At 41.9% G+C, this 14,372-nt stretch overlaps 1 protein-coding gene across 1 annotated transcript in view; it reads left to right on the top strand.

The window, feature by feature from the left end:
• The window catches only part of SLTM (SAFB like transcription modulator), a 111,106-nt gene that overhangs the window by 33,679 nt on the left and 63,055 nt on the right, over positions 1-14,372 (top strand). The window contains exons 5-9 of the mRNA XM_082257053.1: positions 1,578-1,631; positions 2,753-2,780; positions 4,074-4,533; positions 5,078-5,127; positions 14,249-14,358. Of these exons, the coding sequence (XP_082113179.1) occupies positions 1,578-1,631; positions 2,753-2,780; positions 4,074-4,533; positions 5,078-5,127; positions 14,249-14,358 (702 nt within the window). The remainder of the gene's footprint in view (positions 1-1,577; positions 1,632-2,752; positions 2,781-4,073; positions 4,534-5,077; positions 5,128-14,248; positions 14,359-14,372) is intronic.

Below are 14,372 nucleotides of genomic sequence, written 5' to 3'. Positions count from 1 at the left end.
ATCGCACAAGTGTGAACCGCTGTGCGATCCGATCCTGATGCGGCAGCAGAAATGCCTCCTGTGCGTCTTTGCTGCGGGTGCGGTGCGAATTTAGCCATACAAACTGTTGGCAAGTGTGTACTGACTCCTACCTAACATGATTTTTGAATGTGACTGCTGAATTCTGAACACAGCTACATACCCAGTTAAGATGGTGTGCACACTTATGCAATCACATTTTAGATCCTTTTTTTTTTTTATAGGAAATGCTACTGCTGTATCATGACACTACTTTTTATTACTTTTAACCTTGATTTATCTGCTATAAAATACATTGGGGCGGGGATTTATGAAAACTGGAGCAGACAAGCGAACAGCTGTTCACTAACCAATGCCAATTGTAAAGTCAAGCTTTAAAAATAACTAGTGACTTTCCTCTGAGATTCCGAACTACCCCCCCCCCCCCCCCCCCCAATTTGTATGGAACATGCTGTGCGTTTTTAGTTGTGGCTGTATGCACACAAATCCCAAACTCCCCAGCTAATCTTGCGTGGCTATGTTCCTGTTCCTTATGTACAGTGGGATCATGGTGAACAAACTTGGCCACCCAGGAGGAGGCTTGAAGTAAAAGGAATTTGCAGCTCACTATTAGTTTTTGCAATTGTTAGCATGCCTGCTTGTAAGCCTTTTTTTTCTTTTTGACTCAAGTTTGACTCAATGTGAGAATCAACAAGGCACTCCTTTTCAAAAGACTAAGACCAAAAGGGGAAGGATTTATGGTTGGGGTTTACCAAAACCAATTGTGGGGTGTTTTTTTTTTTTTTCTCCTAGTTGGACGTGGAATGTGTGTGTGTGTGTGTGTGTGTGTATGTGTGTGTACTTTTCTGGTTTGCATATCAAATTTGTTCTCCCTCCCCCTCCCCCCTCGCCCCTCTCTATCCTCCTCCCCCTCGCCCCTCTCTATCCTCCTCCCCCCCCGCCCCTCTCTATCCTCCTCCCCCCCCGCCCCTCTCTATCCTCCTCCCCCCCCGCCCCTCTCTATCCTCCTCCCCCCCCCGCCCCTCTCTATCCTCCTCCCCCCCGCCCCTCTCTATCCTCCTCCCCCCCGCCCCTCTCTATCCTCCTCCCCCCCCGCCCCTCTCTATCCTCCTCCCCCCCCGCCCCTCTCTATCCTCCTCCCCCCCCCCGCCCCTCTCTATCCTCCCCCGCCCCTCTCTATCCTCCCCCGCCCCCCCGCCCCTCTCTATCCTCCTTCCCCCCCCGCCCCTCTCTATCCTCCCCCCCCCCCCCCCCCCGCCCCTCTCTATCCTCCCCCCCCCCCCCCCGCCCCTCTCTATCCTCCCCCCCCCCCCCCCCCCCCGCCCCTCTCTATCCTCCCCCCCCCCCCCCCGCCCCTCTCTATCCTCCCCCCCGCCCCTCTCTCTTGCCCCCCCCCCCTCTCTCGTGTTTAGACTGAACAAGATGGTCTTGCAGGGGAAATAAAAAGATGATTTGCGTGCCTATCTTGGCACATGTTAAATTCAGTAGCCCTGTAGATGTTGTTTTATAACCCTTTTCCCTGCCTTGTGACCTATTTAACATTTTTCAATTTCATTTAGGATAATGAAAATCAGGATGCGCAAACATTTTCTGATCAGGATGTTGTGCCTGATGTAAGTTTTTTTCATTTACTTTGTCTTAACTGACTAAACCCCCTTCCTACCCATGCCATTTCTCAGCTTTCAGCGCTGTCGCACTTTGAATGACAATTTCACGGTCCTGCAACACTGAAAAAATGATTATTTTATTTGGGTACAAATAGAGCTTTACTTTGGTGGTATTTAAGCACTTCTGGGGTTTTTTTTTTTTTTTTTTGGCTGAACAAACAAAAATCTTAAGAAAAAAAGTTATTCAATTTTGCAAATGGGTAATTTTTCTCCTGCGCTGATGAAGCGGCACTGGGGCAAAGATGATCCTCTCCTCTTCGGGACCGATGTCCCTCTAGCTGTCAGCTGATCATGTGGTAAGGGGCCGTGATCGGCCTCTTACTCCGGATCGGAGTCTCATAGGATCACAGAGCGAGCTCATGGGGGGGGGGGGGAGGAGACGTACTTGGATGCCCTCACGGCAATTAATGACGGCGCTGTAGCCATCTTTCGGCTATAGCGCGGACCACAAGTGGTTAATTGCACCCCCACATATCTAAAAAGCAACTCATTGCTGAATGCTGGAATCGCCTAAATATTGCATGCAAAAGCCCTTCATTTTGAAAATGGGACATGAACCTTTTTCCTTGTTAAAAACGCATGTACGCAAAACCATTCAAATTAAAAAGCTGCCTAAATGTGGCCCACAGTCCCACAGTAGTGTGAAGGCAAAAATGACTCCTCCCCCCCCCCCCCCCCCCCCATTTGGATAGTGAGCGAAGGTTCTAACTCCCTCAAGTGTTTTTTTTTTTTTTTTGTTTGTTTTTTTTATTGGGAATTTTCTCTAACTTTTTGTCCCATATCCAAAACGGGAAGTGAGAGGAAATCGATCCCAAAGTAGGGGAATCCTGCTATGTCACCAGAGCTAGTGTCTCCAATGGAAGACTTTCATGCTTAATGTTTCGATTTCAATCCAAAATTTGGGATTTTGCTTTAAGTTCAACTTTATTAGCTTGTGAGGCATTTAATTAAGAAAAAAAAAGTATTGATTAGTTGTCAGTCCACATAATGAATTCTGAAAACATGAAAGGGTGTGAAATATTCTGGTACACTTAAATTGAATTTTTTTTTTTTTTTTTCTCAATTAGGAAGGCGAAGAGGAAGACAATGACAAAGGTTAGTCTTCAAATTACTTCTCTTGCTGCTTAGATTTAAATTGTACATCATTTGAGACCCAATAAGTCTGACTACTTTTTGCTTGTTTAATGGAATACGGAAGAACACCTTTTTTATCTTCAGAATGAGACAGAGATTTTATATATATATATATATATATATATATATATATATATATATATATATATATATATATATATATATATATATAAAATAACGGTAAGTAGGTAATTTAACATGCCTAACTAGGATGTTGGTGTAAACTTCATTTTCATTTGGAAGCTATAATGCTGCATGTGGCCACCATCATTTTTCGTTTGGAAGCTATAATGCTGCATGTGGCCACCATCGGAGGACTCTGTGCTGCTGCCTACCCACTTCTATACGGATTGTCTACGCCCTATGAAAACTTGGATATTTTATTTCCTGACGATCACTAAAGCTTATGATTGCAAGGTACAAATAAAAGGATCGATTTTGGAGTGAAGAATTGCACTGAACTGGAGCACTATGGACAACTGCTGAGTAATGCTCTTGTATGACGTGCCTGTTATGAAACCTGGTTCTTGAGTGACCATTGCCTTTATTATATGGAACATCATTGTCTTATGGTCAATGCCATTTATTATGGAACACCATGCTTGTAGGATGTGTGATCACTACTGTGGAACATCTTTATTTATACTTGGATATTACCATGGAACATGTCATTTTATGTCCCAGCTATGCTGCTGAAGCTCAAAATATGCCTGGAGAATGACTAGGATTGGTGTGATTAGTATACTGCCTTTTTCATAGTTGGGGATACATGAACGCTACTTCTGCTTGGATACCTGCCATGCTGGGATTCTTCTCATAGTGCTTTTACCATTGAACACCACAGAGCCATGTTGTCACCTGGTCAGCATGCTGAAGAATTCTTGGACTTGTGACTGTTTTGAAGAAGTCTGACTAGTGTTCCAGGCATAATATTGGAATGAAGAAAGGCTGTTCTCGCTTCAGGACCGTTTACGCACTTGATTTGACTTGAAGTCCATCCGTCTTGTGTTTCTGAAGACTTGCTGTGGATTGTGAGGCTTTATAATATGAAGCTCGTTTGCTCATCAGGAAACGGATCATTAACATCCTATCTAATGTGCTGTCTTGCCATGAAGAATGTCCTCTTGTTTGTCTATACTTTTAAAGAAATGTTTGCTGTTAACCAGATTTGTTTTTCTCTAGGGTCCTACACTAGAAATTGAATTTGTTTAAACTTCTTATTTTGCCATGTTTATTCCTGTTAAATCCTCTTAGATATAACAGGTTCTGGTGATGGTACACACGACGTATCTAAACCCCTTCATTCAGAAGAAAATGGATCAGAGCTTGCTGCTAAAGAAGAAGTGAAGGATAAAACTTCTGTGAAAGAAGCTGATGACGATAATGTGTCTGTCACAATCCAGGCTGAAGATGCCATTACTATCGATTGTGATGGGGATGACCTTCTCGAAACAGGTAAAAATGTAAAACTTGCAGATTCTGAGGCATGCAAGGCAAAGGATGAACAGGAGACGAGTGGCACCAAGGATGGCCTGGAGAAACAAAAAGATGACATGTCCGAGGACCAAAAAGATGTCAAAGAGGAGAACGTAAAAGGAGATGGTGTTAAGAAAGAAGCTAGAGAAGGTTCGAAGAAAGCTGAATCTGGAGATAAAGACAAGGATTCTCAGAAGAAAGGTCCCTCGTCTACTGGGGCCTCTGGTCAAGCAAAGAGGTTTGTTTTTCTATGTCAGTTTCTTGCGATACTGATTACCAGCGTTCTCTAAGAGCACTCTACATTAAGGGGTAGCATCAAGAATATTAGTACCTTGTTTTTATAATGTTTTTTGAGCCTCCTAAGTTCCATTTTTTTTATTTTTATATATTTTATTTTTTTTAAATTCAAGATCTTCCCAGTATGTTCTGCCAATTTCATTATTGAATTGCCGGCAATTTTATTTTCATTTTTCCAAATTGAAAAGTTTCTAAACTCCTTGTGGTGATGGTAAGAAACCGCTGCCCGAAAACAAAATGAAGTCAAGTCCTGTTCTTGAATTTGGGAGAAGATTTACCATAATTCCACATTGAATAGAATTATCAGAAAACCTAGAACTACAGGCATCCTGGGGAAAATCATATCAAGAAGCTTTTCAGGGAATCCTTGTGTTCTTCGAAGATGCAATTGCAAGATGTTTTTGATTTTTGTGTTTTAGCCTTTCATAACTAGGATCTGTTGATATGTTTTTCATTTTATTTCCTTTATTACTTGCTTCTTACAGTTCCTCCAAAGATGGAAAGGAAAGCAAAACCACATCCAAAGATGATAAAGGTAAGGTTTTCCCGGTCTTCTAGCTGGACTGCTATGTTCCTTCTGATGAACTATTCAGGCCCCCCCCCCCCCCCCCCTCCACCTCCACTCCTGTTAAGCTTAAGTTTAGACTCTATATCTCTTACAATGCCACGCTGCAACATTAGATCTCAAAAAAAGTGGTTGTTAACTTCGTATGCTTTATTTCTAAAATACATGCACCAATTTATAGTATATGTAAAAATGGCCTGGAGCCTTGGGAGACCTAGCCATGACATTCCTAGCCCCTCATCCCCGCTGTCCACATGCACACTTATGCCGGCTTAGAAGCGCACACGGTGCTGGAATTCTATGCGCACGTCACTCCCGTCAGCGAATCCTAGTGATGTCACGACTCCACCACCCACAGACCTGAGATCTCCAGAGAGATGTGATAAGCTTGGAGATGAGAATACAGAGGTTGGTTATTCAGTGGTTTGGATATTTACATAAACTATTAAATGTTGCATACATTGGAGAAATAATGCATATGAGGTTTACAAGCACTTACAACTTACACTTTTACTCAGGCTGGTGCAGCAGGAGACACACACCCTGCACTCATGCTCATGAATGAGTCTCCTCTGCATGTCAGTCAAGGGAGAGGCGGCATGGCGACACATATATTTTCTGCATGTGTCTGATTCCCCCCCCCCCCCCCCCCCCAAAAAAAAAAAAACTCTCCAGTCTTCTTAATGCAATAATATCAAAGTTTATAGATTTCAGAGGATATTAAAACATTATTAAAGTGTCTGTCTATAGAGTAATAGGTGCCAAGTAGTCCCATGAAATCGTGATGATGAAGATAGTGTGAATAAAAGTGCAGATCTCTCACTACAGTTGATCACCAAAAGTGCTTCATTATTCCCCCATGTGAGTTAGACTAACCAGATAATTTTGCCTCACATATACAGTACAGACCAAAAGTTTGGACCCTCCTTCTCATTCAGAGTTTTCTTTATTTTCACGACTATGAAAATTGTAGATTTACACCGAAGGCATCAAAACTATGAATGAACACATGTGGAATTATATACATAACAAAAAAGTGTGAAACAACTGAAAATGTCATATTCGAGGTTCTTCAAAGTAGCCACCTTTTGCTTTGATTACTGCTTTGCACACTCTTGGCATTCTCTTGATGAGCTTCAAGAGGTAGTCACCTGAAATGGTCTTCCAACAGTCTTGAAGGGAGTTCCCAGAGATGCTTAGATTTTGTTGGCCCTTTTGCCTTCACTCTGCGGTCCAGCTCATCCCAAACCATCTCGATTGGGTTCAGGTCTGGTGACTGTGGAGGCCAGGGCATCTGGCGCAGCACCCCATCACTCTCCTTGGTCAAATAGCCCTTACACAGCCTGGAGGTGTGTTTGGGGTCATTGTTCTGTTGAAAAATAAATGATGGTCCAACTAAACGCAAACCGGATGAAATAGCATGCCGCTGCAAGATGCTGTGGTAGCCATGCTGGTTCAGTATGCCTTCAATTTTGAATAAATCCCTAACAGTGTCACCAGCAAAGCACCCCCACACCATCACACCTCCTGCTCCATGCTTCACGGTGGGAACCAGGCATGTAGAGTCCATCCGTTCACCTTTTCTGCGTCGCACAAAGACACGGTGGTTGGAACCAAAGATCTCAAATTTGGACTCATCAGACCAAAGCACAGATTTCCAATGGTCTAATGTCCATTCCTTGTGTTCTTTAGTCCAAACAAGTCTCTTCTGCCACTCGTTTTCCTGTACTTAGCTGCTTTTTTCTTGCTATAATACAAATTCTAACCAGGGCTGTCTTTATTCTTGATTGGACACTGGGCAAAAATTTTCTTGGGCCCTCTTGAATCCACTTATCGACTATTTGGGGGCTCAAGGGGCAGCTGCTTTGGGCCCCACAACAATGACTAGACCCGGGGCAGCTGCCTATTTTGCCCTGTGTTAGACAGCCCTAAATCTAACAGTCTATTCAGTAGGACTATCAGCTGTGTATCCACCTGACTTCTGCACAACACAACTGATGGTCCCAACCTCATTTATAAGGCAAGAAATCACACTTATTAAACCTGACAGGGCACACCAGTGAAGTGAAAACCATTTCAGGTGATTACCTCTTGAAGTGTGACTCTACAATTTTCATAGTCATGAAAATAAAGAAAACTCTTTGAGAAGGTGGGGCCGAACTTTTGGTCTGTACTGTACGTGATTGGCAAAATGCACTCGTGTTAGGTCACACGTTCAGATGTTCCATCCAGCACATGTATTTCCTCGTATTCCAAACACTTCCCATTCAATGGTCCCTCAAATGTCAGCTCCAATATTGCATTACCATACAAATATACTCTGAAGAAAATTCTAAAAGCAACACTTTTGTTTTTGCCCCCATTTTTTATGAGTTCAACTGAAGGATCTAAGACGTATACAAGGACTATTTTGCTCAAATATTCACAAATCTGTCTAAATCTGTGTTAGTGAGCACTTCTCCTTTGCTGAGATAATCCATTCGCCTCACAGGTTTGTCATATCAAGATGCTGATTAGACAGCATGATTATTGCACAGGTGCACCCTAGGCTGGCCACAAGAGGCCACTCTAAAATGTGCAGTTTTATCACACAGCATAATTCCACAGATGTCACAGGTTTTCAGGGAGTGTGCAATTGGCATGTTGACTGCAGAAATGTCCACCAGAGCTGTTGCCCATGAATTGCATGTTAATTTCTCTACCCTAAGGCGTTTCAGACAATTTGGCAGTGCGTCCAATTGGCCTCAACCGCAGACCAGGTGTAACCACACCAGTCCACCAGGACCTCCACATCCAGCATCTTGCTCAAGATCCTCTGAGACCAGCCACCTGGACAGCTGCTGCAACAATCAGTTTGCATAACCAAAGAATTTCTGCACAAGCTGTCAAACTATCTCAGGGAAGCTCATCTGCATGCTTGTTGTCATCATTGGGGTCTTGACCTGACTGCAGTTTGTTGTCGTAGCCGACCTGAGTGGGCAAAAGCTCACATTCACTCACTTTGGAGAGGTGTTAACTTCATGGATAAATCCTGGTTTTCACTGTACAGACAGCGTGTATGGCGTGTGGCTGAGCCGTTTACTGATGTTAATGACGTGGATCGAGAGTGGCCGTGGTAGTAGTGGGGTTATGGTGTGGGCAGGTGTATGTTATGGACAAGGAACACAGTTGTGTTTTTATTGATGGCATTTTTAAATGCACAGAGCTACCGTGACGAGATCCTGAGGCCCATTGTTGTGCCATTCATCCAGGACCATCCCCTCTGGTTGCAGCATGATAATGCAGGCAAGGATCTGTACGCAATTCCTGGAAGCTGAAAACCTCCCGGTTCTTGCATTGCCAGCATACTCAACGGACATTTCACCCATTGAGCATGTTTAGATTCTCTGGATCCGTGTATATGACATCGTGTTCCTGGTCCTGCCAATATCTAGCAACTTCGCACAGCCATTGAAGAGGAGTGGACCAACATTCCGCAGGCCACAATCCACAGCCAGATACTGACTGGTTGAAAGATTAAGCCAGATTTGTGAACAATATTTCAGAGGAATAGGCTTTTTGTGTACATAGAAAAAGTCTTAGATCTTTGAGTTCAGCTCATGAAAAATTAGGGCAAAAACAAGTGTTGCGTTTTTTTAGAATTTTGTTCAGTGTAGTAAAATGTTTTATTGAAACTGCTACTCCCAAACCTTAAGATCATAGGCTCATCAAGTGTCATGACCATACACTGGTCCCCTATGCCCAACTGTCCCCCCGCGCCTTCCTCAGTGCGCTGGTATTCTGGCATCTCACCTCACTCCTCCGCAGGCTCAAGACTCGGTGTCACTTATGTGGACTCTGTCACCTATGGGATTGTGTGTGAGTCTTGAGCTTGCGGAGGCGTGTGGTGAGATGCCGGAATACCTGCACACTGAGAGGTTTCTTTATATTTTACCGAAAATGATTATTATAGCTGCTTTGTTTATCTTTGAGTACTCATAAGCACGGTGGGGGTTGAAATGTATTTCCACAATTTTATTATTTTATTTATTTTTGGTTCTGGTCACCTTGGGGTTTATTTACTAAAACGGGAGAGTGAAAAATCTGGTGCAGTTGTGCATAGAAACCAATCCACTTCCAGTTTTTTTTTTTTTCTTTCATGGTTTAACCACTTACTGAACGCCTCATAGCAGATATACTGGTACAGGGTGGCCAGTCTGTGCAGAATCTGTGTGTGTGTGTGTGTATATATATATATATATATATATATATATATATATATATATAAAAACCTTGGTTTGAGAGTAACTTGGTTTAAGAGCGCTTTGCAAGACAAGCAAAATTTTCAAATAAATTTTGACTTGATATACAAGCAATGTCTTGATATACAAGTAGCCTCAAGTCACAGCTGAGTATAAAAGAAGAGAGGCGCTTCTAAGTGTAGCAATATGGTTACATTTAATGAAGGTACAACATTTAGCAAATCACGTGGTTGATGATTAAAACATGCACATCTAAGGATGCAGGCCAGGCATCAGGGGTAAAGCTGTCCACATAGACCATCCTCCGCACCACCATCTACGTCATCCCTTCCATGCTGCCCCTCGCTATCAGATCGCTTTACTCCAGGGTGGTCTTCCCGGTCAGGATTACAGACTAGCAACCGGTGATTCAGAAGATAGTCTATGTGGACAGCTTTACCCCGGATGCCTGCATCCTTAGATGTGCCTATTTTATTCATCAACCATGTGAGTTGCTAAATGTTGTACCTTCATTAAATGGAACCATTTTGCTACACTTAGAGGCGCCTCTCTTCTCTTTTGATACTCTGTAGCTCCTGCTGGATTTTGCTTCCAATCCCCTTGTGGAAGCGGCTATTTGTGGATGGACATTTTATGGTTACACAACCTATCACATTGCTATAATCTTTTTATATGGACTATAAATTGAAGGATTTAGGAATAAATGGTTGTGGAATGAATCATCTGAGTTTCCATTATTTCTTATGGGGAAACTTGCTTTGATATAAGAGTGCTTTGGATTACAAGCATGCTTCCGGAACGAATTATGCTCGCAATCCAAGGTTTTACTGTATATATATATATATTGTGTGTATGTATGTGTTTCTGCACTTCTGCGTACATGGTGCATAATCACACCACTGGCAGGCTGTTAATGCTATCAGAATAATTAAGTATGTGCGCTCCTAGGTCGCAGGGTATCTAGGCGCACCAAAGAGAAGGTAACTAAAAGGTGCCACATCCTAATTGGCAAAATGATGAAAGTAGGGGAAGAAGAGATTGGACTTTATAGGCACAAATATAAAATAGTATATTCTTTATTGGAAAATTTACAAAAACACATAAATAACAAACCACAAAAAAGGGACATATAAAAAGAACAACATGTCATACACGTCAATAATTACAATAAGGCGGCAGAGCCTCCAAACAGTAGTGCAAATCACATAGCCTTATCAAGTATAGGTTATTGTACAGTGTTCACAGGTGATACAAAGATGACCTGTGTTCATGAGGCGGCCCTGGAGAAGGGATAGCCGTCTCCAAAGGGTCGTCTGTACATAGTAGATGCAGATGTTAGGTTGAATCCCAGCTGCTCTACATGTTTCGCTTAACCTATTAAGCTTCTTCTGGAGCATATGGTAAAGGCAAACATCTGCATAAGGACAAAGCAATGACAATGAGTATTCTTATGTAAAGACACAACGTTTACATTTTTAAAAAACACAAAAAACGAGTTATTATACAGTCGTGACTGAGTAGGTCTAATAATCAGTCAACACATGATTACATTTGAGGCTACATGCCATACCCTTGTCACAGCAAAGGACCAAGAGAAAATGGAGAAAGAAAGTAAGAATAAAAGGGCAGGGTGGCAAGAAGAGAAAGAAGAAAGGGGAGGAGTGAACTGGGGAGGGAAAGAGAAAAGGCAATGAAAAAAAAGAGAAGGAGAGGTGGGAAAAAGAAAAGAAGGGGGAGAGAAAGGAGCCTGAATGCTTAGGAGTGCTAGCCAGGCCCGGAGACATAGAGCCAAACGTAGGGACCAAGGCTTGATATTATGGTGGACTGGGGTATATCTAAAAGGATGAGCAGAACTGCAATCATATACTAAACAGAATACATACCTGAGAAAAATATTACAGGTGAAAGAACTTTATGATGAATCGGGCCATAAAGGCTAGAAAGAGTAATAACGAGGGGGATCGGTGCACTGTAGTTGGAGCAAGGAGCCTGGTAGGAATGCCAAACCTATCATAGGATATAGAACTTCAAATAGCCTGAAATAGATGATGTAATAAATATGATGAACAATAGCTGAGAATGGGTAAAATTGGAAGGGAAACTAGGGTGAGGATAGTTGTCCAAAACCTCACCTCCGTGCGACTAAATAAATATAGTTATAGAAGACCCCAAGTTAATACAAAGATTAGTATCACATATATTGCCAGGCTATTTGAAGTTCTATATCCTATGATAGGTTTGGCATTCCTACCAGGCTCCTTGCTCCAACTACAGCGCACCGATCCCCCTCGTTATTACTCTTTCTAGCCTTTATGGCCCGATTCATCATAAAGTTCTTTCACCTGTAATATTTTTCTCAGGTATGTATTCTGTTTAGTATATGATTGCAGTTCTGCTCATCCTTTTAGATATACCCCAGTCCACCATAATATCAAGCCTTGGTCCCTACGTTTGGTTCTATGTCTCCGGGCCTGGCTAGCACTCCTAAGCATTCAGGCTCCTTTCTCTCCCCCTTCTTTTCTTTTTCCCACCTCTCCTTCTCTTTTTTTTTTCATTGCCTTTTCTTTTTCCCTCCCCAGTTCACTCCTCCCCTTTCTTCTTTCTCTTCTCTTCTTGCCACCCTGCCCTTTTATTCTTTCTTTCTCCATTTTCTCTTGGTCCTTTGCTGTGACAAGGGTATGGCATGTAGCCTCAAATGTAATCATGTGTTGACTGATTATTAGACCTACTCAGTCACGACTGTATAATAACTCGTTTTTTGTGTTTTTTAAAAATGTAAACGTTGTGTCTTTACATAAGAATACTCATTGTCATTGCTTTGTCCTTATGCAGATGTTTGCCTTTACCATATGCTCCAGAAGAAGCTTAATAGGTTAAGCGAAACATGTAGAGCAGATGGGATTCAACCTAACATCTGCATCTACTATGTACAGACGACCCTTTGGAGACGGCTATCCCTTCTCCAGGGCCGCCTCATGAACACAGGTCATCTTTGTATCACCTGTGAACACTGTACAATAACCAATACCTGATAAGGCTATGTGATTTGCACTACTGTTTGGAGGCTCTGCCGCCTTATTGTAATTATTGACGTGTATGACATGTTCTTTTTATATGTCCCTTTTTTGTGGTTTGTTATTTATGTGTTTTTGTAAATTTTCCAATAAAGAATATACTATTTTATATTGGTGCCTATAAAGTCCAATCTCTTCTTCCCCTACTTTCATCAGGCTGTTAATGCTGTCATTACTCAAAGCAGAAACTGATCTGCAGGCGACGGGCACAGAATGTCTGCTGGCACCCACAAATCGTCGAGGGTAGACGCAGAACAGAGCTTTGCCTATGTAACCAAGGCAGAGCTTGGTTCTGACAGAGGGGAAGGTGATAGGTTTTGTGCCTCTGAATCTAAAATCTATCACTTCCCTATGTAAAAGAAGTGCACAGTTTTACACCAAAAAACTGGTTGGGCACATAGTTAACCCTTTGAACGCCCCTGACGTTTAACCCCTTCCCAGCTAGTGTCGTCAGTTCAGTGACCGTACATATTTTTAGCACTGATCACTGTATTAGTGTTACTGGTTCCCACAGTGTCAGTGTTTGTCCGCTGCAATATTGCAGTCCCGCTGTAAGGCGCTGATCACCACCATTACTAATATAAAAAAAGAATCATCCAGTTTATATCCTAGTTTGAAGATGGTATAATTTTTGCGCAAACGAATCAAAATATGCTTATTGGGATATTTTTAGCCAAAAATATGTAGCAGAATACAGATTGGTCTAAATTTCTAAAGAGATTTTTTTTTTTTTTTTTTTCAAATTGTCCATGTTACTTTTGGTTATTTTTATAGCGCAAAAACGCAGTGGTTGTCAAATACCTTCAAAAGAAAACTCTAGTTCTATTTGTGGGGAAAAAATAATATACGTTTTTTATGTACAGCATTGCATTACTGTGCAATTGTCAGTTGAATTACCACAGTGCCGGATACCAAAAATGACTTGGTTATGAAAGGGGTTAAATCTTCCAGAGGTTAAGTGGTTAATTGAACAAGCTGAAGTTAGAAGCCCATTGGCTTCAATGCACAGCTGCACCAGATTTTGCACACTCCAGTTTTAGTAAACCACCTTACATCAGATCGGCTGCAATAGGAGTTCTGTCCTGCTTTGTGTAATTTGTGCTGTCTGTATGCTTAGCAATACTTGGGGCACAAACAGGCTTGCAGCATATCAAGGCATTGAGCAGTATTTTTTTTTTTTTTTTTGCCAGCTTTGTTTTTGAAACTATCTCTTATCAAGTTTAAGGGCAGAGTACATGATGGGTGCAGCTTAAAATTCCTTTGTGTTGTGGGATTTTTTTTTTCTGCCATTAGCTTATTGGTGTTTTGGTGATGCTCTGCTTACTTTATCCAGTTACCACTGCTATCCTAGAGTTGGATATGTATGGTGGAGGGGGGGAATTCTTCAAAAAAGCACAAACCACAAAAAAACATGATCAGGGTTGTAAAAAATGTCAGTTTGATCCAAGACCAGAGTTTTTTGGTAGGAGTTTTCACTGCATGATTCTAAAATCAATCGTAACATGAGTCTCTGCTGCATTAGTGCACAGATCAGTTACTTATGGTAACATGCCAAAAAAATCTCCCTTGTTTTTGATTTTTGTGCATAGATATTCATACACAGGACTGATCACACCTTTTCTGTAGTTAAATGCTTTCCCAGGTGTATTTACAAATCCTAAGTGACTGGTTTAGTCCTTCTGATCCATTTGTTTGTTGCCGTCTTCTGTGTGTGTATATGTGTGTATATATGTATATGTGTGTGTATATATATTAATTATTTGTTTTTTAATTTAGGAAGTACTAGTAGCACAAGTGGAAGCTCTCTGAGAAATCTTTGGGTCAGTGGACTTTCTTCTAATACTAAAGCAGCAGACCTGAAAAATCTCTTTGGAAAGTACGGAAAGGTGTGTTTGTGCAG

The sequence above is a fragment of the Pelophylax lessonae genome, assembly GCF_965119305.1.
Source record: "Pelophylax lessonae genome assembly, chromosome: 4".
Classification (NCBI taxonomy): domain Eukaryota; kingdom Metazoa; phylum Chordata; class Amphibia; order Anura; family Ranidae; genus Pelophylax; species Pelophylax lessonae.
The sequence above is the reverse complement of the archived record's forward strand: the minus strand, read 5'-3'. Positions and strand labels throughout refer to the sequence as shown.